This window comes from Clupea harengus, chromosome 3 (genome assembly GCF_900700415.2).
Source record: "Clupea harengus chromosome 3, Ch_v2.0.2, whole genome shotgun sequence".
NCBI classification, from domain to species: Eukaryota; Metazoa; Chordata; class Actinopteri; order Clupeiformes; family Clupeidae; genus Clupea; species Clupea harengus.
This window is the reverse complement of record NC_045154.1, coordinates 22040735-22064806: the sequence shown is the minus strand read 5'-3', so window position 1 is coordinate 22064806 and position 24072 is coordinate 22040735. Positions and strand designations below refer to the sequence as shown.

General features: G+C 45.0%; 1 protein-coding gene across 15 annotated transcripts in view; it reads right to left on the bottom strand.

Moving 5' to 3' along the window:
• si:ch211-272n13.3 (ankyrin repeat domain-containing protein 26) overlaps positions 1-24072 on the bottom strand; it is a 32993-nt gene that overhangs the window by 1412 nt on the left and 7509 nt on the right. For 5 of the 15 annotated variants that reach the window (XM_031564945.2, XM_031564946.2, XM_031564944.1 and 2 more), the window contains 31 exons: positions 21819-23992; positions 20932-21103; positions 20534-20598; positions 20343-20439; positions 19948-20043; positions 17938-18099; positions 17800-17844; positions 17637-17657; positions 17146-17445; positions 16892-16981; positions 16338-16405; positions 14073-15395; positions 12735-12976; positions 12164-12370; positions 11850-11877; positions 11500-11641; positions 11146-11359; positions 10758-10941; positions 10429-10575; positions 9148-10116; positions 8821-8973; positions 8381-8556; positions 7815-7908; positions 7430-7456; positions 6818-6895; positions 6456-6590; positions 5974-6086; positions 3421-3565; positions 2831-3121; positions 2359-2594; positions 1699-1948 (listed from right to left, as the gene is read on the bottom strand). In XM_031564945.2, the coding sequence (XP_031420805.1) occupies positions 1699-1948; positions 2359-2594; positions 2831-3121; positions 3421-3565; positions 5974-6086; positions 6456-6590; positions 6818-6895; positions 7430-7456; positions 7815-7908; positions 8381-8556; positions 8821-8973; positions 9148-10116; positions 10429-10575; positions 10758-10941; positions 11146-11359; positions 11500-11641; positions 11850-11877; positions 12164-12370; positions 12735-12976; positions 14073-15395; positions 16338-16405; positions 16892-16981; positions 17146-17445; positions 17637-17657; positions 17800-17844; positions 17938-18099; positions 19948-20043; positions 20343-20439; positions 20534-20598; positions 20932-21103; positions 21819-23992 (8444 nt within the window). Of the gene's footprint in view, positions 1-1176; positions 1235-1698; positions 1949-2358; positions 2595-2830; positions 3122-3420; positions 3566-5973; positions 6087-6455; positions 6591-6817; positions 7631-7814; positions 7909-8380; positions 8557-8820; positions 8974-9147; positions 10117-10428; positions 10576-10757; positions 10942-11145; positions 11360-11499; positions 11642-11849; positions 11878-12163; positions 12371-12734; positions 12977-14072; positions 15396-16337; positions 16406-16891; positions 16982-17145; positions 17446-17636; positions 17658-17799; positions 17845-17937; positions 18100-19947; positions 20044-20342; positions 20440-20533; positions 20599-20931; positions 21104-21818; positions 23993-24072 lie in introns of those variants that run through there. The other 10 variants (XR_004163419.2, XM_031564947.2, XM_031564950.2 and 7 more) reach the window with 10 other exon arrangements.

Genomic DNA, 24072 nt, shown 5'->3' with positions numbered 1-24072 from the left:
TAATGTTTAGGACCTTTTCTTGTTCTACTGAAAAAGGAAAGCGAATCATGCAGAAGCATGTGGAAAATCTTCCTGAGTACAAATTAAAGCTTTAGTATCTTGGCCTCAGAAAAGAACACGCTCTTCTCAATTGCTTCAATCCTGTAGACATCCCAAAGGCTGAGTCAACAGCAGGAGCCTGAAGGAGGCATGCTTAATGTGGGCAATGGGTCAAGCTGCTTGGTGCACAAGGCTCCCCTCTAGCAGTTAATCAGCCTCTTTCGAGGACAAATGTAAAGGTGCGATAGACAGCATTTCCATTTCCTATGAAATCACAAAGCGTTTGTTTAACTTGTTAAAGGATGTGCATTCCATAAGCTGTGGATATATTTGTTGCTGTGTCAGAGGTGTCTTATCTTATCTCAAGACACCGTGTACACACCATGCCACTCTACACAAACCCTCCTGGTTAACCTATTGTGGCATTCTGGCATTCAGAAGTGAACAAAGGGATGAGAGGCACAGTGGCAACTTGTGTTTTGGCTGGACATCTGTCGTCCTGCTAACTAGAAAGCTACTTATCAGCAGGGCTAATTGGAAGGGTTGAAAATCCTGTGCTGTTCTAAAGCATCACATCAACACTTCCTGTTTGGAACTCGGAAGTTTGATGTTTTAACATGGAATGATTCCCAATATTCTCCCATTAAGAGTCGCATGGTATTTGTGATTTTAATGGGACTTCTGGTAATGACAACATGTGATTTATGAACGGAACATGGACACTGTCTGGTTTTGACTCTGGGGTAATTATATCAAATTATATATGGTGGTGGTGCTGTGTTTGAAACTTCTATCTGACATCATGGCCAGGATAGGTTCAGATTAATGCTAATTAATGTTAACTTCTACACTGACCAACCCAAGCTGTTACGACCTAAAGACAAGTTGACACAATGTATAAAAATCAACCACTTCAGAATGCGGACAAGGTCACCTAAAATGGCTACTAATAATAATAATAATATTAACATTAAATCTAATGCCAGGTGTATCTATACCTGTAACTATGTTTACAGACTGTAACTATTCTGCCAACATAACGTAAAGAAGGGCTGTGTGTGCAGGCCAAGCATAGGTAGGGAGAGGAGTGAAGAAGGAGAAGGAAAGGACGCCAGTCTGCTACACACAACTACACACCTGGTCATGAATCTGGCTGAAGTGAGGAGAGGTGAGAGACAGACTTTTGAGCTAGGAGCTGAAGGAGTAAGAAACAGAAGAGGTTAAGCACAATGTCTTTTTACAGGACACTTGAGAACAAACAGAGGACTAGAAGAAGAGAGAAGAGTGAAGGAAGCGGTGTCAAGAGCTGAAGTGTTAGTTATGTGCAGAGAGAAGCACAGGGGGGGGCGGAGTGAGAGAGAGATCCCCTCACTTCCTGCAGACAGTGGTAGCTAACAGTTAGCCATAGCTAACAGTGTTCCAACAGTGATAATGACTATTATATTCCTGGGTTTGCCTAAATGAATTCATTTTGTGATTCACAGTGATTGTGGAGATGACAACATTAAGAATGGTAATGTATGAAACCAAACCAATGTCCTGTAACATGTCAATAAACACCAGCCTGTAACTGTGTATGTGTCTGTGTGTGTGTGTGTGTGTGTGTGTGTGTGTGTCTGAGTGCATGCTTTTTGTGTGCATATCGTCATAGCAACTCACCTTGGCCAGATAGGCTTCCACTCGATTGCTCTGGGGATCTGGAACTGAACTTAGGAAGCTCCCCCCCAGCCCCAGGCTCCTGTTGAGGGGCCCCAGAGTGCCTCCATAGGCCCCTAACGAGGCCAGAGAGCCCACCTCCACCGAGGGGCCCCCCAGGCTGCCGTTGACGATGCTGCTGGCGATGAGGGACTTGCTCCGCTGGCGCTCGCTCAGGAGCTTGGTGTTGGCCTCCGACAGACGCTCATTAGATCTGGAGTCACACACACACACCCACACACACATTCACAAACACACACACAGAACCATTAGCATTCCATCCACTCATACTGCACATTTACTGTACAAGAAGTAGAGGAAGTGTCAGGGCAGCAGACATTACAGAAATTAGAGAAAAGAAAACCCTTAAAACTTGAACCACTTTACACATTAAAGGCCTAATCATTAAGAATACCACCTTACTGTACATTTGGGAACATACTGTATGATTAGCTCAGGGCAGCGATCGGTTCCAACATCACTGCCTTTAGTAAGCTACATCGTCAAATTTGATACGGGATAGAATTAACACCTGAGTCAGCGGTGTGTATAACAAGTCATACTGTGAAAAGCTGCTAGATGCAACCTAAACTGCGTCAGAGCGTCTGCCAGCCGCTCACTCACCGGTCCAGCTTGGCTGCCAGGGACTTGCGCAGGCGCAGCTCGTCGGCGTAGAGCTGCCGGTAGCGCTCGAGCTCGGCACGGCTGGACTCGCGCTGCGTGATGCTGTCCTGCTGGGTGCTGCGCGTGCGGGTCAGCTCCAGCTCCAGCTCCTTGATGCGCTGATCCAGCTGGGACCGCTGGCTGGCCTCGTTGGCGGCCTTGATCTGCTCCAAAGCCTCCTGAGAGGCGGCCTGGGTCTGGAGAGTGCGGGCGAGAGATTTATATACATGCTGCTACACGCAAACGGTTAAATTCCCATAAAAGTATGTGTACTTGTGTGAGTGAAATGCTAAGAAATGGCAATACTCCCGATAGCTGCTTGCCCCACTAATTCACAATGTAAAAGCCATAATTAAACCTAGTGTAGAACTGAGCAATGAGTAATTTGGTTTCAACATTACGCCCTTAAGTGTGCACGCCGAGGAGACGGTACCTGCAGAAAAAGGTTGACCTCCTCCAGCTTGTGCCGGATCTCCTGGCGCGCGCGTTCCTCCGTCTCGCGGCGGTACTGCTCCGCCTGGCTTTGGTCCATGACGCTGCTCTCCATCTGCCGGCGCAGGCCGGACAGCTCCTCCTCCAGCTGCCGCTTGCTGCGCTCCAGCCGCTCGTGGCTGCGGCTCAGGCCCTTCAGCCCGGCCAGCTGCTCCTTCAGGTCCCCGTTCACCTGCTCCAGCCGGGTGCAGCGCGATGCCTCCTTCTCCAGCTGCAGCTGAAGATCGTCCACCTGACAGGGATGTGGACCGTAAATGGGGACAGGAGACAACAGGGGACAAAGAGGCAGGGAACAAACAATGAAAACAGGTATGTAACAGATTTTAGAAAAGGCTGTAGCATTAAGAAAAACTTGTTTATGATACAGATGCAACATGGGTTTATTGGAGTGGCAAGTGAAAAATGTCTGCAATTAGGGGTAAAAGCTCAAGGCTCAGCAGGAGTCAGACATTTAGCACCTGAGGCTACAAGCTAATGAAACTCTCAGCACAGCCTGTAAGTGGACTCATCAGTTTCTAGACTGGTCTGCACCTTGGCCTTCATTCGGCTGATGGCAGACTCTGTCTCTGACTGCCTTTGGCCCATGTCCCCCCTGAGAGATGTGAGGGGGGAGCCCAGCTCTCCGCCGTCCTGCTCTCTCAGCTTCTTCTTAGCAGTCTTCACCAGCGTCCTCAGCCTGTAAAACAAACAGACGTAGTCATTTGTCAATTACAGCACCAGCTACAGTGCCCTCCACAATTATTGGCACCCCTAGTGAATATGAGCAAAACAGGCTATAAAAAAATATGTCTTTGCTGTTTATCCTCTTGGTCTTTCACTCAAAATATTCACAAAAATCTTACCTTTTCATTGAAGCAAAATTATTGAAAGAAAAAAAAACTGTTGACATTAAATAAATATTTTCCCCCAAAACATGTGTGCCACAATTATTGGCACCCCTAGAAAAATCTTATAATTAAAATCTAACTGAAGTATATTTCCAGTCATGTTTTACATTTTTAAGTTCACCTGTTTGATAAGGAACTCTTAAGAGGTCAACCATGACTTCCTGTTCCACTGGCGAACAAATATGAGGTGACACAGGCCAAATTCCATTAGTCATTCATCACTATGGGAAAGACCCAAGAACACAGTGACAATGTGCGACGGAAAGTTGTGGAGCTGCACAAATCAAGAAATGGACACAAGTAAATCTCTAAAGAGTTGAAAATACCCATTTCCACTATCATGGAAATAATTAAGTAGTTTAAAGCGACAGGAGATGTTAAGAATCAGCCTGGAAGAGGACCTATCTGTAAATTGACCCCACGCACCGTGAGGAGGATGGTTCGACTGGCAAAAGAATCTCCAAGGATCACAGCTGGAGAATTGCAGAGGTAAATTGAGTCTTGGGTTCAGAAAGTCTCCAGAACTACCATCAGACGCCACCTCCATCACCACAAATTGTTTTGGAGGGTTGCCAGAAAAAAGCCTCTGCTGTCAATCAACAACAAACTAAAGAGCCTACAGTTTGCCAAATGTAAGTCAGACTTTCAATGGGACCGAGTTATATGGTCAGATGAGACCAAAATAAAGCTTTTTGGCAACAAACATCAAAGGTGGGTTTGGCGTAGACAGAAAGATAGCCATACAGAAGAGACCCCCATACCCAATGTGAAGTATGGTGGCGGATCTTTGATGTTGTGGGGCTGTTTTTCTTCCAAAGGCCCTCGACATCTTGTTAGGAGACATGGTATCATGAACTCCATCAAATACCAGCAGATATTAAATGAAAACCTAACAGCCCCCTCTAGGAAGCTTAAAATGGGCCGTGGTTGGACCTTCCAGCAGGACAATGATCCGAAGCACACCTCAAAATCAACACAAAAATTGTTCACCGACCACGGAATAAAGGTTTTGCCATGGCCATCACAGTCCCCCGACCTAAACCCCATAGAAAATCTGTGGGATGAGCTGAAGCCGAGTCTACAAACGTTGACCTAAGAATCTGAAGGATCTGGAGAGATACTGTATGTAGGAATGGTCTCAGATCCCGTGCCATGTGTTCACCAACCTCATCACACATTATAGGAGAAGACTCAGAGCTATTATCTTGGCAAAGGGAGGCTGCACAAAACATTAAATTAAGGGGTGCCAATAATTGTGGCACACATGTTTTGGGGAAAAATATTTATTTAATGTCAACAGTTTTTTTTTCTTTCAATAGTTTTACTTCAATGAAAAGGTAAGATTTTTGTGAATATTTTGAGTGAAAGACCAAGAGGATAAACAGCAAAGACATATTTTTTTATAGCCTGTTTTGCTCATATTCACTAGGGGTGCCAATAATTGTGGAGGGCACTGTATGTACCCTCAACGCAGACTGAATCTGTTTGGACTATATGAGCCATTTCATGCAAGTTATAACATTTAAAGTTAAACCCAAACAACTCGGAACAGTACACTATGTAAAATCGATAAACAGCTCTTGCTTCTAGAACCGAGTCTTATTGTGTGACTAGCCGATCTAACTCCCAAGCCCAGTTGTGTTTATGTATACTATGTCCAGTCACAACCCCACAGGTATTAACGCAAGCCTAAAACAACAAATGCATAATTATAAATACTATAATAACTATAAATAATGATTGCAATAACTGCTGCATGTGCTGCATAGGCACATAGAGGGGCCCAATGAACAGGTAAAACAACCACACCTGTTATCATTACTGATGTACCTACGGTCTACAGGGCAGTGATTACCAGAATGATCTGCCACATTTTGATAAAACGACTGCATAGTGCTGTTCAGTGTTATTGGATAGAATGTAAAATCTCACTGTCAAAAGATGGTTGAACTCTGCCCATGACACCAACTCGGTACGTGAACTCTGCACATGGCAGTTCTAATACATACCACCAAACCACAGGGATACACTGCACATCTCCTCACACAACACGCCACAAGGTCACGGTGAAAGAAACAAGGAAGGGGGGGGCCTGTTTCTGTGCAGCGGTTGTCACGGACACAGGGATGCGGCACTACGGAGGAGGACGTCTACAGGTGGCTGGCAGAGGCGGGGCTCAAAGGAAATAAGGTGTCACCTGTACATTTCTTTCTGCAGTTCTGTGTTTCTCTTCATCTCTTGGTCCAGCCGGGTGTCGACTGACTTCTTTTGCTCAGAAATCTTCTTCGCTTTCTTTTTCTCCAGCTCCATCTACAATACAGAGACACCGTCTGTTCAATTCATCAGTAATAACAATTCATGCTTTGGGAATGTTTTGTTAGTGATACCAAAGAAAATATGAAGCTATGAATTGTGAACTGTGTTTCAGGAAATTCCCCTTGAAATCTCAGATATGTGACCCTTTACAAGATTTGACACATATATATAAAATATATAAATGAAATTTTATCCATACACTTCATGCAGTCAAAATGTTACCTGTAAAGTTCAAGGACTTTACCGACAAGCACTTTGCAATCATGCACACACTATACATTAATTCTGTGATACGGTCATACTTAATGCAACGGTTCTCTCCTGCAAACGCAGGTGACACATGGGTCTACAGTCAGCACTCACCTGGCTGCTGAGCTCGCCCTTCTCCTTCTCCAGCTCCGCTAGCCGGATGCCAATACGTGAGCGGCTCTTCAGCTCCTCCTCCCACAGTGCCTGCGAGTCCTGGGCAGTATGGCTCAGGAGACTCTGCTTCTGCACCTGAGAGCAGGTGGGCATTGTTTAATAGATAGCTAGGACTGTTTAGATGGTGCCCCTTTAAGCTCATCGCTTTTTTTGTTGTTGTCCTTTATACTGTTGTACTGCACAGTGTATACATGTACCCCTCGGGAACAGTAAGGTTTAAATTCAACTGAACAGAGCTGAACTAAATTGTGTTCATCTGAATGCCACCAAAACCACAGATGTATGAGGGGAAAGACACGCACCTCACGGTTAAGCTGATCCTCCAAGGTCATCTTGCTGCTCTGCAGGTTTGTAACGAGATCCTCCAAACGAGACCGTACCTAAGAAAGAGGCACAGAAGAAACGAACAAACATGCAAATAAGCTTTGCATCGACAGTTAGCGGAAGGTGCACAAAGACCCCTGTGAGAAATGTGAAATCTAAAGAACATAGTAGCATGCTTTGTGCATCTTCAGAGACTAATCAACTCTAACTGCAGGTCGTAGAAAAAAACAAATAAAGAAAGGGATACGATCGATAGGATAATTTAAGTTCTACCAGGAGTTACCAAGTTACCAAGATCTACCACCAATTTCAGAAGACCAAGAGCCACCACCAAGAGGAGAAAAAAAAATCACCCAGTAGGGAAAACTCAAAGGAAAGGACACGTTATCAAACAGTGCCTACTAACTACAATGCCTTTGAATACTTCCCCCTACACAAACAAGAGACCAACGTGCATCCCTGATTGCTTTAAATCAGTAGCATTATGCTTTTTCTTTTACAGAAGGGTTGAGAGGTGAAACCAAACACAGCACACAAGAAAATCAATGATAGGATGAGCTAGTAGAAACCACTAGATCTCAGATACCAACCCCTCCTGCTGGTGAAGAGTCTGGTGGCTGTGAAAAGATTGAACACCTTAATAATATGTCTACATTTCAATAAATTATTGAAACTCTTCAGCCAGTTTTCTGCCAATATCTATTCTATTTTAATCTACAGAACAGAACGTGGTATAGGGTAAGGTCTGACTTATTACCAGAGACTTACCTTGGTGGATGTGATTATTCAACCTAATCATGGAGCACGGCATGTTAACACCGAATTAAGCCTTACTTAACTACCCAATGGCTCAACCACACACAACAAAAACAACTGCTAACAAAGGTTAGACCATCTACAAATGTAGAACGAAGTGGTATTACATCTAGTTGAAGACATCAAAAAGAAGAGAGAAAAAAAGAGATCGACACTCACCGCTGAAACTTCTTGCGCTCCTTTCTGTAGCACCTCGATGCGATTGGACTGCTGCTTGGCGGCCGCCTCCAGCCTGGCGTTGTCGATCTCCAGCCTGCGTTGTGATGTCATAATCACATTAGCTATCGCTCGAAGACGGTAAACTATCACCGAGGCCACAACACCTCGCCTCACCTCACCACTTCCACGTTTTTGCACAGGTGCTATCTAAGAAGGGATTTCACAGGCAGCTCGAGCGACTGCCAAAAGGGTTTTCACTCATCCTGCTAACTTTAGACCTGTGCTCGCTGCACACAATTATGAGAGCTGACCTACAATGTCTTTCAAAGGCTAAACTTACTGAACCAGAGCACTGATCATGCTAAAAACGATGTATATATGAGCAGTGGCATAACAACGGTTTACCATGTTTTTAATTCATATTCAAACTGATTTCACACCAGAACATCAGATAAAGCCCCCTGTGGTTAATGCACCGAGATATTGGAGGTGCAGTAGAGATGGGTACTGTATGAGCATATAGGAGGAGCAGTAGAGATGGGCACTGTATGAGCATATGGGTTAACCTCTGCATGGCCTCTTCCAGCTGTGTGATGGTCTTTTCCGAAGCGGCCGAGGCGGACAGCACCTCCTGGAGTTTCTGGGCAGAGGCGATGACCTCGCGCTCCTTATCGTCCAGGCTGCCCTTCAGGCCGTTAATGCGCCGCTCGGCCTGCACATACTGGTCTTCGCTCTCCTGCAGCTGTGAGCGAAGAAAAGACCAATCAAACGCTGCGCTGCTGCCTTAATGTGCAACCATGGCGACTGAATGTCTAGGTGGTTAGACATCAGTTCCAGAACCAGGTATAGAAGATTCAGATGGATGGATGACTCAAGAGATTACTGTAGTTGTCAAAGTTGTAGTAGCAGTGGTAGTAGTAATGTTAGTAGTAATGGTGGTTATAGCAGCAGTAGTAGTTAATAATAGTAGAGTAGAGTGTGTGTTTTGTAAGTGTTTTGTAAGTACCTTGGTCTTGAGGCGGTCCATGTCCTTTATGGTGCGTGCCTTCTCCTCTTCTAAGTCGCTACGGTAACGGGTGTTGACCTCTAGTGATGCCTCACACATTGACAGCTTCTTCAATGAGTCTGCCAACTCCTGCTGTAGCTGCCTTAGAGATGTCTGAAAAGGCATCGAGACACAACTATTCAGCGTGGACCACCATGATTCCCAAACCATTCCAGCTTCAGAATGGATACATCAATCACATGTTGAATCTCAGTAGAGAGTCTCTACTGGCTAAACACATGTAACATTGGTAAAAAAAAATAAGGCCACAGTTCTGGCTATCTATACCTCTCTGTCTGCCTTCTCCTGCTCCAACTTGTGGTTCTGATCACGCAGATCCGCATTCTTGGTGGCTAGCTCCTTGCTCCTCTCCTCCACCAGCTGCACCCTCTCCTCAGAGTCGGAGCGGAGCTTGTCCAGGATGTCGCTGAAGCGCTCCTGCGCGTCCGTCACGGCCCGCTCCTTGGCCACACCTTTGTTCTGCACCTCCTCGAACTGCTGTCGGAGCAGCGCCCCCTCGCTCTGTGCCTGTGCCAGCCTCTCCTGCGTGGCCTCCTGCCGCGCCCCCAGCCGTGTGGCCTGCTCCCGCTCGGCCTGTAGCGCCTCTTCGGTCTCGCGGAGCCGGAGGAGCGTCTGCTCGCGCTCCCGCGCCGCCGTCTCCAGCAGCAGGCTCTTCTCGGTGAGAGAGAGCGTCGCGCGGTGGCACTCGTTCTCCAGGCTGTTGGCGCGCGCCTCTGCCTGGCTGAGCTTCTGCGAGAGCTCGTGCACCGTGTCCCGGTGGGCGCCCGTCTCGCCGGCGCGTTTCTCCAGCGTCCGCTGACGCTCCTCCCGCTCCCGCTGCAGTGCCCGCTCCGCCTCCGCCCGTGCCCCCTGGCACCGCTCCACCTCCTGCAGCGCCCCGGCCAGACGCACCCGCAGGGACTCCGCCTCGGTCTCCAACTGCTGCCGCGCGGTCCGCTCCTGCTCCATCCGCCCGCCCGTCACCTGGCATTCCGCCTTCAGGGCGCTCAACTGCCCGTTGTACTGGAAGACAGCCTGGGCCAGCGCCTCCTCGCTCAGCTTCAGGTCGCGCCGCACGTCATCCAGGCGTTCGCGAAGCACTTCGCTCTCGTCCGAAAGACGGCCTTCCTCCTGCCGGCTGCTGGCCCGGTCGCGCTCCAGCTCCGCTCGCAGTGTCAGCAGCTCCTCCTGCAGCACGCTCACCTGCTGCAGCAGCTCCCTCTCCCGGTCGCTGGCGTCCGTCAGCTGGGACAACACCTGAGGAGCACACAGGTCAGTAAAGGTCACAGGTCAGCTCACAGGTCAGTAAAGGTCACCACACACACAGAAACACACACACCACCAACAAAAATACATTCATGTCTGATTACCTGTCTTAGTTTTGGAATTAAGCTTTGGCTCTCCCTCTGTCCCATCTCACATCTGTCACATCTGTCACAGCCACCACCACAGAGCTGCTGCCCACTGCCATTTACATATACAGCCTAAACTAACAGCTCCAGAGCAGAGATTCAACTCAGGCTCCTCATATGTTTAAAGACAGAACTGGACAGAGACGTTCGAATGTACCTCTTTGCTTTTGACAAGGTTCTTGCGGTTCTCGTCCTCAATTTCCTGCTGCTTGCGGAGGTGGCTGTTGAGCATCTCTTCCTGCAGAGCCCGGGCGCTTCGCTCCTGAGCCAGCAACCTCTGGGACTCGTTCCTGTCATCCTCCACCTGGAGAACAGAACCACAGACCCAGATCACTACCAATCCTGAGCCCAATCTAAAACCACTCCTGACGTACGTTTTGACTTCACCAACTCAGTTTCTACAGCACCCAGACTGGCAAATCAGAGAGAAAAATTCAGAGAGTGTTCAGAGAGTGAAAGCCTGAAGGAGGTGCTGGGGTGGGATACCTGTTTCATGCTGTTGATGAGGGCTCGTTTCTCCAGCTCCAGGTTGCGGATGGAGAGCTCCACCTTCTGCCTCTGCTCCTCCTCCAGCCGTTGCTGCTCCTCCTTGCGGCGCAGCTGCTCGCGAGTCTTTTCATACAACATGGCGGCGTTGTGGTGCTTCTCCTGTTCCTGCTTCAGCAAAAACCTACCAAAACATCAGGGGGAAATGGAGAGCAGAAAATGAAAAATGCAGAAAATGAAGAGTAAGAGGGAGGGAGGGGAGGGAAGGACGCTACTTTTGGAGTACCTTATGGTTATGTTTAGTTAAGAAATGTTTAGAAGAGAAACTACTAAACTGCTACTACACTACCAAAAACACTACGGGGTGCACTTAGAGGCAGTGGCTGACCTGAGGTTGTTGAGGTCTGTCTCCAGCTCCATTTTGAGATGCGCCAGGTTGGACTGACTCTCGCGGGTCTCCTGCAGCACAAGGCGATGTTCGGTGCGCTCCTGCTCGAGCTGACGCATCTTGTCGGCCAGCCGGCAGTGCCGACTGCGTTCCCGGTGGATGGTGTGCTCGTACTCTTGAAACATGTTCTGCAGTTTCACCATGCTCACAGAGTCTATAGGCAGACAGAGAAAATGACACAAAGACAAACAGAGAGAGAGAGAGAGATGAGTGGGGGAGGTGGGCGATTACGCAATAAATGTTTTTGTCTTTAGCCACACGGTTCATAATCCTTGCAAGTGATCTATGTTTTACCTATAGAAGTGGAATCAAATTGCTTGATGAGCAAAGATGCATGGCGGTATCCTGACGAGGGGGAGTCTAGCTCCTCACTGCGTGTGTCTGATGACTGAGTGAGGTCATCCAAGTCATCTGCCATGTCCACTTCACTGGCACTCTGCCAGGGTGCATGGAGAAGAAAAACACAGATCATGCTGCTTGTAGATTGCAAAAACTACAAGGGTCCAATTAAGATTTGTTTTGTATTAAAAATAACAAAAAAAAAAAAAAAAACAGCAGCAGCTAATGATGAAACAACGATATGATAGTTACCATCCACCGCTCATTCCACACAAGTGAAAAGGATAAAACTGAACAAAATGTACCTTGATGTTCCGTGCTGCAGTTGGTGACCTACAAAGCAAGAGGGGAAAAAAAGAAAAGAAAACGGAATCACTATGGGCACAAGATCCTTCACAAGGAGGAGTCCACTAGGGAGGTCTGTATGAACACGATGGTATAATGCAGTATCTCTTTTGTACAATGTGAAAACACTATAAAAATCATGAACTGAAAAAAGGTTAGTCATGTCATGCAATGTATTTAGAGAGTTAGCTATAACCATGTGCTCCTGGTTAGGCTCATCCACAGACAGATTAAGGTTAAGAGAGAGGAAAAGAGTGGCATACTGCATATATACCTTCCTTCATCTTCCGACACCTCACTTAAAGTACTATCATCAAACACAGACAGGTGGTCTCCATTAAGGTGGGGTGTGTGCTGCGGAGCCCTGGCCTGCTCCATAGCATGCGCCAGCAGGCTCCCCTGACTATCTAGAGCCTTGACCTCCTGCTCCTCCTCGGCAACTCCACCAGGCTGCTCCTCCTGCGCTGGGGACCTGCCGGTGCTGGGAGAGCGCACACACACCTCACCATGAACGGGACATAAGCACACTTATGACAACAAATGGTCTAGGTTGCCCGCCCAAGCAGCTGGTCTGAGTTGACAACAAGCACCAGGCAAGGGGGAGGGAGGAAGGACAAAGCAAAGATCAGATCTCTGATGGGTCGAAATGGGCAAATCAATCAACTTGCCGTGCAAGGTTTTAACCGGCAATCAGTTGTAAACTGAATACATGCATGTTTTTTTATTGCATTGTCAAAATACCACCATAACAACTGCCACACCAACCAAAGTTGCTGGTCTATGGAATGTTACAAACTAAGAACTACTAGAAATAAAACAATCGGAGTCCAAATAGATTTCCATACCTCCTTGGACTTTTTGTCGTTGAAGTTTGAAGTTTTTGTGCAACACTGTCCCTTATTTTAAACTCGTGCTCCCTAGGACTTCCTGCTGGTCCCTCTGGCTGAGGTTTTAAGTTTCCCGGGGTGGTTTTAAATTTCTTCCCTTTTTCCAGGTCATGTTCGGAGTGTGTACTTGATCCCCTCATAGGATTCCTCAGGATACTAGTATCCTTGTCCTCCACCATGCCTTTAAACTCTTCAGAAGCCTGACATGACAGAGGTGGGGAAAAAGACAAAGCAACCAAACTGATGTTTACATCAAGCAAAGTATTTCAACATTTTATGTACATCCACATTAGTTTGACCGTCCTTTAAAATTAACAATTAATTTTTAATTTTTAATAATTAATTACATAAATAATATATCATTAATTAATTTCATAAATGTATTCAAGCCCTAACACGGAAGAACAGTAAAGGTCGGCCAAGCCTTTCTGCGATTCTTTTCTGAGATGGTTGACGGTTTTCACAAAAAGCATGCAGAAGCAACACAATACATACATATATTAAAAAAAAAAAAAAACTTTCACACAAAGGACTACAGATAGACAGTTGCTCAGCACCAAGGTTCTTTTTAAGAATTAGGGACTAACTTGGGTCCCTTTTTAAGAATTCAAAAGAAACCCGTAATTTAGAGCACAGAAACACACCCACATCAACCAGGGAGCCGAGATCCAAGGTCTGTAGCTAGTATAACCTTGGTTGAGGCAACATGCAATGAACCAACTCACAAACACAAACACACTCACAGAGACCTGCTACTTTTTACGACGGAGACAAATGGAGGTGATGCTGAAACGCAATCCATGAGAGACACTAGAGCCAAGGTGTAAAGACAGCGCTGAAAAGTCATTACGGAAAACTGACACCAGGATAATACTATGGTGTTAATGTGTAATGACTTGACATGCTTGAGGAGAGATGGTAGAGCTTGTGCCAGCTAATAGCACACGGCACGCAGGTGTGACACTAGAAAGGCAGCACCAGGACAACAGACTTGTAGAATGAGAAAGAAGATGGCAACTTAATGTTGGTCCTGAAGATGAAGATGAGAGCTTTAGCTGTTGTAAATGCGAACAGATGAATTGAATGAGAGATTTTTTCAGAAGTGAAACACAGATGAGTCTCTGTGGCCTGGGCTGGCACCCTCTCTGAAGACATCTAAGACGTCTAAGAAAGCCATACAATGAGAGTTGGAGAGGAGAAGAAAATGACCATGGAAACGGGCATCACCTTCACCTTTTTGCGGAGCCGTGCCCTCTCCTTCTGCATATCCTGGAAGACAACCCTCAGCCTCCCTACCTTGTACTTGAACCTTTGCAGGTCCACCTGCAGCTCTTCATCTGAAAGGCCGGAGGGAGTCGAGGGGCACCGTGAACTGGGAGAGAGCGGCACTTCGGGATCCTCTTGGCAGGGCCCACTATTCTTCCTCTCGGTCTCAGAAGTTTGTCTGCTCCGGTACTCCACAGGGCTCTGTGTGAATGATGTGCTTGGGCTTGGAGATGTCCTGGTCGAGCTAGGATTATCTCTACTCTCTCCTATGGCTAGGATAAGGTCATCATCCCTGTGGGGCTGTGAGCTGGGTTTGACTGGCCTTTCCCCATCACTTTGATTTGTGTGATCTGCCTCCAAATCTGCCTCAATGGTACAGCTTCTGGGATGGTCCAGGGACAGCACATTGATCTCTAGGTGTTGTACTGGGGCTGTGATAGAGTCTTCCTCCTCGCAGACCTCCTTGGTATGGAGGTTAGATGGATTCTTAGGGGGTCGTAGAGGGTGAGGGAACTCCTCAGACTGTGAGTCTTCCTGCCCAGAGGACTCCCTCTGTTCAGGAATGGAATGGAGCATGATACTTCTCGCTCTGGCTACGGGCCTTATGATCACTACATCATCATCCTCCTCCTCACTGGAGTCCTCTGCAGGAGAACTGACTCTGACTTCAACTTCTCCCTTTCCCTCCTCCTCCTCCACCTCAGACTCTTCAGCATTGATGGCAGAAGCTAGAGCCCCTTTTGTCATCTCCTCTTCCTCCCCACTTGGCTCCTCTTCTGCAGTTCTGACCACCACTTCAGCCCCATTTGACTCACACTCAAGTTCACTGGGCTCCTCTGCTGCAGCGCTAGATGGGACTTCCACGTCTTCCTCATCAGCCTTGGGCTCATGCTCTGCAGCAGCCTTGGCCACACATTTTACATGCTCCTTCACAGTCTCCCCTTCCTCCTCACTGCCTTCTTCTTCTAGAGTTGGACCAGAGTCATTCTCCACCTTCTCACATTCCTTCCCCTCTTCCTCAATTAACACTTCTGATCTGGATCTAAAAGGTGCCTCTTCCTCTTTCTCTTGTTGCTCTTTTTCCTCTGCTGCACCTCCTTCTGGATCAGGATTGTCAGGTTGGTTTGGAGTCAGTTCACCAAACATCTCCTTTAGCTCAGCAGCCACATTTCTGTACTGGGACTTTGTCTCTCGTTTTTCAATCTCCACCCAAATCTTTTCATAGTTTTTCTTCCAGGGTGCATCGTTGACGCCTTGCAGATTTTCCTCCTCCCCAGCGGTTTGGGAGACCACTGGAGGACCATGGCACTTGCTACTTATACCAAAATGTGATGCATTTAAAGCATCTGTATCCTTTGTTAGCATGAGTGGACAAAGAGACACAGTTAACACTAAAAGAACAAACAAAATGGTCTAAGTGGTGCTACTGTACGTTAATGTATTGCAATGGTCATGAAAGCATGGATTCTTAGAGGCATGCTTTCCACAAACATAACAAATAACAAAACTTACAAAACACTGATGGGGGGGGGGGGCAATTGATCTGAGTCTTGTGATATTTTGTGTGGCGATATTTCAAATAATAAGTATCCTGGTTGAAACCAGTAATTTAGCATTAGCATAATTTTTTGAATCATCTTTTATTCATCATTTATTACTTTCTTTACGAGTCTAACCAATTAAATTTCTTTTACAGCTCACTACACGACATTGAGTTCTTAATCTGTAACTGTAACTGTAAAAACAATACTTTATATCCCAAATATCCCACAATCACAATGTATTGCAATCAACAAATGTATTGAATCGTGACACAGCAATGGTTAACGGACCAAATCATGAGGCCCCTAACCCAACCACTGTATACAACACATAACCAGACTTCTATCAGAGAGGTCCCTAACCCAACCACTCTAGACAACACATAACCAGACTTTTATCAGACACACATACAACACATAACCAGACTTCTATCAGACACACATACAACACATAACCAGACTTCTATCAGACACACATACAACACATAACCAGACTTCTATCAGACACACATACAACACATAACCAGACTTCTATCAGACACACATTACAACACATAACCAGACTTCTATCAGACACACATTACAACACATAACCAAACTTCTATCAGACACACATTACAACACATAACCAGACTTCTATCAGACACACATTTTTAGGAATGCTCAGCTGAGCCGCAACCTTGGTTCTAGGTTTGAAAAAGGGGAAGTAAAATATGTACTTTGTAAAAATGTAGGAACTTAAACACGAACATACCTGCTCAGGACCTCCTTCAGTCTTTGCATGGCTGATCCCTTCTTCTACTGGTGAAGGCTCACGAAATGCTAGACAGTCAATAAAAACATGGCGGAGTTCATGAGTCGTTCAACTTAAAATTAAGAATATAATTTATTTAGCGGTTATTTGATATATCTACTGGCCAAACACATGATTTCCTGTTTTACCACAGCTAACATTAACCTTCGTCTTTGGATGAAATGACATTTGGTTAACAGCTACATAATAGTGGTCAACTATGTTTTCTAATTATACAACTCTTCTCTAAATATGAAATACATCCTGCCTAGATGAAATACAAAATAAATGTATATATGGAGATATGGAGAAAGCTCCTGCCCTAAGCCTTAGTTTGATTGAAGGTCAAAGAGAGAAGGTCAAAGAAAAAGGTGAAAGGTCTAAGGTTAAAGAACGGTCATCAGATTCACGATGACTACCACAATGACATATGACAAACAAGGCACATTTTTTAATCAGCCTTTAGTTGGGTATGAATTTCAGTCTTTTCAAAAAAGAATCACTTCATAAATTACCTGGTGTCAATATTGTATCAGTTTTAACAATTTTTGGCAGTGTCTTTGCTGGACTGGCAGCAGCAGAGCTTTCGGAATCCCATTCAGACCCTAAAATAAAGTGAAAAAACATACTGAAAACGTTGTACATTTGCCTCCATTAAACAAAAGCTTGGTATTGCTATGGTATGTAAAAGTTGCGAGATGCAAAAACAAAACGGATTACAGGGCCATAATTTGGGCCATGTAATCAATACATCAGGTGCCATCCTCACCCTCTCTACTTTCGGGCCTGGGGGAAGTTGGCCTCAGACTATGAAGCCGGGGCTGAAGGGGAGAGCGGATACCACTTAACCGTGGACTGGGCATTGGTGGGCCTGCAGAGGGAGAGGCTCTCCTCTTCTCTGGTGTAAGGCTTCTGTGCACCTCTCCTGGACTAGGAGGGCCAGGACCCTGCTCCCGCAGAGCTGGCAGAGCCAGGATAGAGCCGGTGTCCCGCTCTCCCGCCTCGTCATCCAGACGGAAAGAAGGGCTGGCTTTACTAGCGGTGCTAGCCGAGTCCCAGCTTGAACCATCTGTAATGCGTGAAGATAATGGTGAGACTGTGACAGTAACACTCACTTGATGTAACAGGAGTTTCTTATGCCACTACGACAACTGTATAGCACGATAGTATCTTTGGTTACATCACTATGAAGCCTGCTTCTAAACTACTAGGCACAATGACAGTAAGAAGCCACAGAAGCGTTAAGACGGGTCTGCTGACCTGTAGGACATTTGCGTTTTTCTTTAAGACGAAAGGGAGGAAGAAAAATTCAGGACACTTGTGACACTCAAAAGTGACATGACACATTTCAACACAAACTGCAATTAAGTTCATATAAATATTATCTGATGACGCTTATAAAATATAGAACCTAAAAATGTACCTTCTAGGTCATCCACATCTCCCAATCCAAGTTCTTCCATAAGATCTGGAAAGAATGACCCACAATTTGCTACCTTTGCAAATACAAGAGTAAGGAAACAACCAAATGAAAGAAAGTTCTGTGCAACCAGGGACATACCCGTCTTTTTCTCTGATTGTCCTTTAGAGTCCATGAGCTTACTCAGCACAGAGATGGGCTCCCTCCTCGTCACTGCAGGTTCAGGTTGCTGAGGACAAACTGGCTCCTCTGGATCTTCAGATTTGTCTTCCTTGTTGTCATTGTCGTGCCCACTCCCTGACTCTGAACAACAGAATGACATTTAACACCATGCATGGAGATGTTTCAGACTACACTGACACCAGAATGAAGACACTTGCATGAGACAAGCAGCAGATGCAGGCAGGCATGCCAGTGGCGGGAAGTCAAGTTAATGCACTAAGCTTATGGTTACGTCAATGAGCAAGCACAAATACACACAAGATCACCTTCGTTTTCAAGTAGACCAAGTGGAAAATAAAGGTTTGGGAAAAATGGCAATTCATCATACACCACAGAGATGCAATGGCTGACTCTCCCTCGACCATTCCTTTCTGCCCCTGTTACCATTTCTGGCCAACGAAGGTAGAGAGAGATTCTTTCTAATTTGCACTAGATACTGTCTTTGAGCTTAAAAATGTAGTCACATCAAAGATTCCACCTTTTCAGGAGTAAAGGAGTTAAGGCCCTGTCACACCATAACGTTCTGGTCAACGTTCTCTGAACTTTCTAATCGTTCAATTTCGAGCGTTCTAGGGCGAGGTGGACACATCTGGCGTGTGACTAAACGAAACGAAACGAAAGAATAGCGTAGGACTGACGCATGACTACTAGCGTGGGACTCAGGCATGAGGAGCATGTAACAGCGACTAAGTGACGTGTCACTGGTGCGCGACAAACGTGTGCTGACGTGTCTACTACTAGCGCTGCTGCAAGTAAGAAGATGATAAATGCTGCTGAAAGTAAGAACAATACAAAGCCTCTTTCACTAGCAATGACTTTGGACGAAGATTTACTGTTATTATTACTGTGATAACGGGCGTTATACCTGGGGTTTTATGTTATTAAAATAAATGATCTAAATTTGACACTGAATTTGTGTTTCTCAATGTTTATTATTAGAAAACATCAACACATCCACACACATTGTCCATGTCACAAGAGTCTTCATATCATATCCATCTGCCATGGAACAGCACCAGCTATAACAGTGCTCAGCTATGTTCAAGTTCAGTACATCTACTTCATGCTGGGCTCAAGCAAGCATATATACCCTCCACTCCGCTTTTCGCTAGATTATGCAATGACCTTGCATGACATGATAGCATGGGATATGTAGATTTATAGTGCACAGAATAATGTTTGCAATGATGTAAGTTGCGTTTGTTGATCACGTATGGTTAATAATAACATATTAATTGTAGAAGGGACATGATAAAAATCAAGATCTTCCCTTGGTGAAAGAACTTTCGCCGATATCTTTGTATGAGAGATGGGTTAGGTGCTCAAATTTCCCGGGATCAAGGAGGACGTTAGTAGGCATGTCCAAACTAAAAATCACGTCTCAGGATTGCTGCGCACATAAGTTATTTCGGGTGCATCAACTGTACTCAGTCCACCCTACCCAACGACTGACTACGATAGCCAAACGCGTGCAAAGTTAATAAAACGTTCCACGAAAGTTCTCCAGCGTTTAAATTAAACGTTGAAGAACGCTGGTCTCCATGAGAACTTTTGTGCATGTTCAAAAATGTATTTTCGGACCAGCGTTCTCCGCCGATCACCGACGATTACTGACGATTACAGCATTCACCAGCTTTAACACAACGCTCTTCTGGTGCTATACCAGCGACTGTGGACGATTATCAACGTTTCCTCTAACGCCATAGAACGTTGACAAGAACGTTATGGTGTGACGGGGCCTTTAACACTCGTTAACATTTCACAATTAGCAGCCAAGAGACAAGAACAATGCAGGAAGCCTGTGGTCCTTCACATGAATTCATGCAAGAGACGGTGTATATGCGTGGGGTTATGGCTTATGGTTAGTTTTTTTTTTTTATGTTTCATGCAGTCATTGGATGCAAATGGCCAGAGCTGAAATGCTCCTACCCTTCTCCCTCTTCCTTGCAGGCCTGCCTACACTTCCCCATGTCTTTAGATTACTATTCCTTGATTCTCTCATGAAAGAGGGAACGTATAACAGGTCTACAAAAAGATAAGTTGAGTAAGTAAAATAAGAGAGAGTTTAAAATGGCGTAGAGGCAGTTTAAAATGTACAGTTATGAACTTTTAAAGCATTTAAAATATTAATGACATCATAAAGAACTGTAGTATGAAAGAAAAAAATACATACAAATTTGGTGTTTCTAAATTAAATATAGTCATTTATATACTTTATACCTAAGATTGCTGGAAGCATGGAATGAGAGCAGAAATGATGAAGCTTGTATTATAGAACTCAAGAAACTGAGCTCAGAATATTATTGTAGGTAGGCCAAAATTACCTTCACTATTCTCTGCAATATTGGACATGGTGTTGTGTGTCTTGGCAGGAGAGCTGGGACCGCCGGCGTGCCGTTTCGTTGGACTCTCGGAGGCAGACTGGGAACAGACGGTAGTGAGTGATTGGAGCATACTGCTGGAATTATTTAATAATGAAAAGTGTGGTTAGCACATTTACAAAGAAGATAAATACCTCCGAGTCCCAGGGCGAATCATCCTCTCCATCTCCTTTTTCCAAACCCAACTCAGACAGAAAATCTAGAATAAAACAACACCGAGGCTGGTAGAGTAATGGACAAACCTTCCTGTTTCCATGAATTTTCCATTTCTATCTATGACATCAATTTCCTTTATTAATTTATAATATATTTTATCATCTTTCAGCAGATTTTTTTAAAATAAAACGAAAACACAACATTTGTATTTAGTACATGTACTATAATGCAATAATTAGACTTTCAGTGATGGTTATTTTGTCATAATCAAGGGGATTGTGGTATTATCATGATATGGATTTGACATAATATTACCCACTGTTTCTAGCATGCAACATAAAAATAGAAAATGTGGAGAATAAACAGAGATACTCACCCCTTTGTTGGTGTTGTGGAGAGGCTTCATTCCCCATCACTGAAGTGTCAGGACCACATCCAGCTTCAGACTCTTTCTCAGGGTTTGACTTCACATCATCTCCCTCTTCTACTTCCTCCTCCTCTTCATCATCATCCTCATCCTCATCATCTTCATCCATGGAAACATTTCCCTATTTGGAGACAATTATACAGCTGTTAGAACATAACAAATGGATTACAAACTTCTAATTTTGGGAAAAATAACTCTGTTACATCTATTTACTGTTCAAACAGGTTCTGTAACACCTTGAAACAATGGTCTTTTCAAGTGGCGTTGTATAAAGGTGTTGCATAAAACTGAATTAAAAGCAAAATGAGATTTCACAAACATTTCGCTTCTTCCTACCTCTAATTCCTCTCCAGGTAAACTACCTGTATATCCAGTGCATTCAGAAAGTAATCAGACCCATCCACTTTTTTCACATTTTGTCATGTTGCAGCCTTACGTTAAAATCGTTTAAATTAATGTATACATTTGTATGGATAAAACTAGACACATCTTTCCAGTTTCGACATGTTCTGTAAACCAAAGTCTAGGACGTACACAGCTCTGTGAGCGCTGAATTCTGACATATTGTGCATGTTTTACTTGGTGCGGGCCAAACAGTCAAGTACACACTATTTTTCCAGACGCTTGTTAAGTAAGCATTTTGTTATTTCACCAAACAATTGTCAATGATGAGTAACAAATATAATTGTGTATGAGTAGGATGAAAGAGTTGAAGAGATGAAAACGGGAAACTGTTTTTCTCTGATTTGGACAATCAATCTTTCTTATGATGTATCTGATACAAAGAATTAAACAAAAACTTAATAATGCTCCTCTCCCTCTCTCTCTTTTAGTACCTGCATTGATCCTGCCTCAGATAAACTAACATCTGCAACAGACTTCATTCTTTTCTCCTCCAGCTCTTCCACCTCCTCAACCACAACACGGGGCCTGTTGTCCTCAAACAGGTCGTCAACTTCAACATCATCAATGACTGTCTGAGGAATCGGTTCCTGCTCTGTTAGCCCACCAACAGCAGATACAGGACAACCCTGTGCTTCAGCTGCTGAGAGTTCAGATATACGTATCTCTGGATTTTGCCCAAAAGGACTAGCTCTTCGTGAAGAGGTTTGGGCGTGATCCTTGTCCAAAGCCTGAAATGTTCTCATGTTTGCTCCTGCTCCTTCAAACACGGCAACTATTTTCTTCACCTGTGTATCAAGACCTGTATGGTCTGGCCGAGGAGCTTTATCATCAGGATCTGAGTTTAAGCTTTCATTATCAAACTCATCTTTAGGCCCAAACAATTTGGGGTTTGTAGGAGTGATGTCCATGTCATCATCCACATCTTCAGGATGTACATCCAATGTACTGTCAGAATCATCTTCATAACTTGCATCTTGGATAACTTTAATTGTGCCGCTTGCAAAGTCATACTCCATTTGTTGCACTTCACTGTCAGAGTCCTCACTCTTAACGTCACCTTTGTCATGCAAGGCCTGATCCTCAATTTCTTGAACATCCTTTTCATCAGTAGGAAAATCCTCAGCAACGTCCTCAACATCTTCAGAAATCATTGACACGGGCATGCTTTCACTACATTGGACTGACTTCCCATCTGGCTCATCTAGAACTGGAGACACAGCATCTGTAGGTTGTGGTGATTGCTTATGAAGAATCATTGGACTTGACCTGCAGCCATCCTCAGCCACATCTTCCTCCAGCCTCTGCTCAGTATTACATGTGGGTTTAGATACCTCATCTAGGCTGTGCTGAAGGTCACCTTGGTCGTCATGTGCTGGAGTGGCTCCTTCATCTCCCCAGCTGTCCTCCTGAGACCCACTATGTTCATCACGCTTTTTGAGCAATGCAGCCAGAAAGTTTACCTTTACTAAACCCCCAGACATTTCACCTTCATCATCTCTTGAAGAGACAACTGGAGATCTGGATTTATCTAAGCCTAACATTGTTTTTGATTCTGCTGAGGGATCTGCAATTACTGATATATCCCTTTGTTCCAAATCATCACACTGTAAATCTTTTTCATCCTCATTTTCTGCATCCCCGTCGGAGTTTTTAACATCTTTTGAGTCTCGTCTAACCACTGTGCTTGGTTCTTCACCTGTCTGAGATGCCACATCAGGGACATCAGAGTCAATGTGGGAAATTACAGGATTCACTTCATTCTTCCCAATTCTCAAAAGTTCATCATCTTCTTCATCATCTTCCCAATCATCATCCTCTTCTTCTTCGTCACTTCCCTTGTTCTGAGGTGTGCCACACATGCTCCGTGTTGGTGTAATATCTGCTGGGGAGCCTAGATTTGATCCTTCATGGTCTGAAAACTCTTCACATTCGTCCTCAAAGGAAAGCCTTGATTCTACCCTGATGGCTGAGACAACACAATCCTCATCTAAATCGATATTACCTGCAATCCCACAATTCTGACCGTCAGTCAACATGTCTTCATTTTCATTTTGTTCAATCCCAGCAGGTAAAATTCTTTCAGCAGGTGAAATTCTTTCAGCAGGTGACGTTTTTTTAGCAGGTGACAATCTTTCAGCAGGTGACATTCTTTCAGCAGGTGACATTCTTTCAGCAGGTGAAATTCTTTCAGCAGCTTCCTCTGTAGTCACTGTTGTCGTGTCTCTGAAATCGTCATCATCCTTCTCAATTTGGAGAGAAGGGATGAAATCAGCACCTTCCGGTGAAGACGGTTTTGGCACAGCTACATTTTCAATACCACCTGTAGCAATGTTTGCCTCTTCCTGTCCGTCAACATCCTCCTCATCCTCTTCTTCCGCTTCTTCATCACCCTCATCCTCCTCCTCGTCTTCATCTTCCTCGTCCTCTTCTTCGCCATCTTCTTCGTCATCTTCTTCCTCGTCGTCCTCCTCTTCTTCATCATCGTCATCATCCTCATCCTCGTCGTCATCATCATCCTCCTCCTCTTCCTCTAGGCTTTCCTCCCCAGCAGAATCACCAGCTCGCTTGCTGCCAGAAGGCTGCTCTGAGACATCAGCCCCACTGACTGTCCAATCAGGATAAGTTTGAATACGATGTGGGAAAAGGAGAATAGAAAAGCAGAGAGTGAGTGCAAAAGAAGGAGAC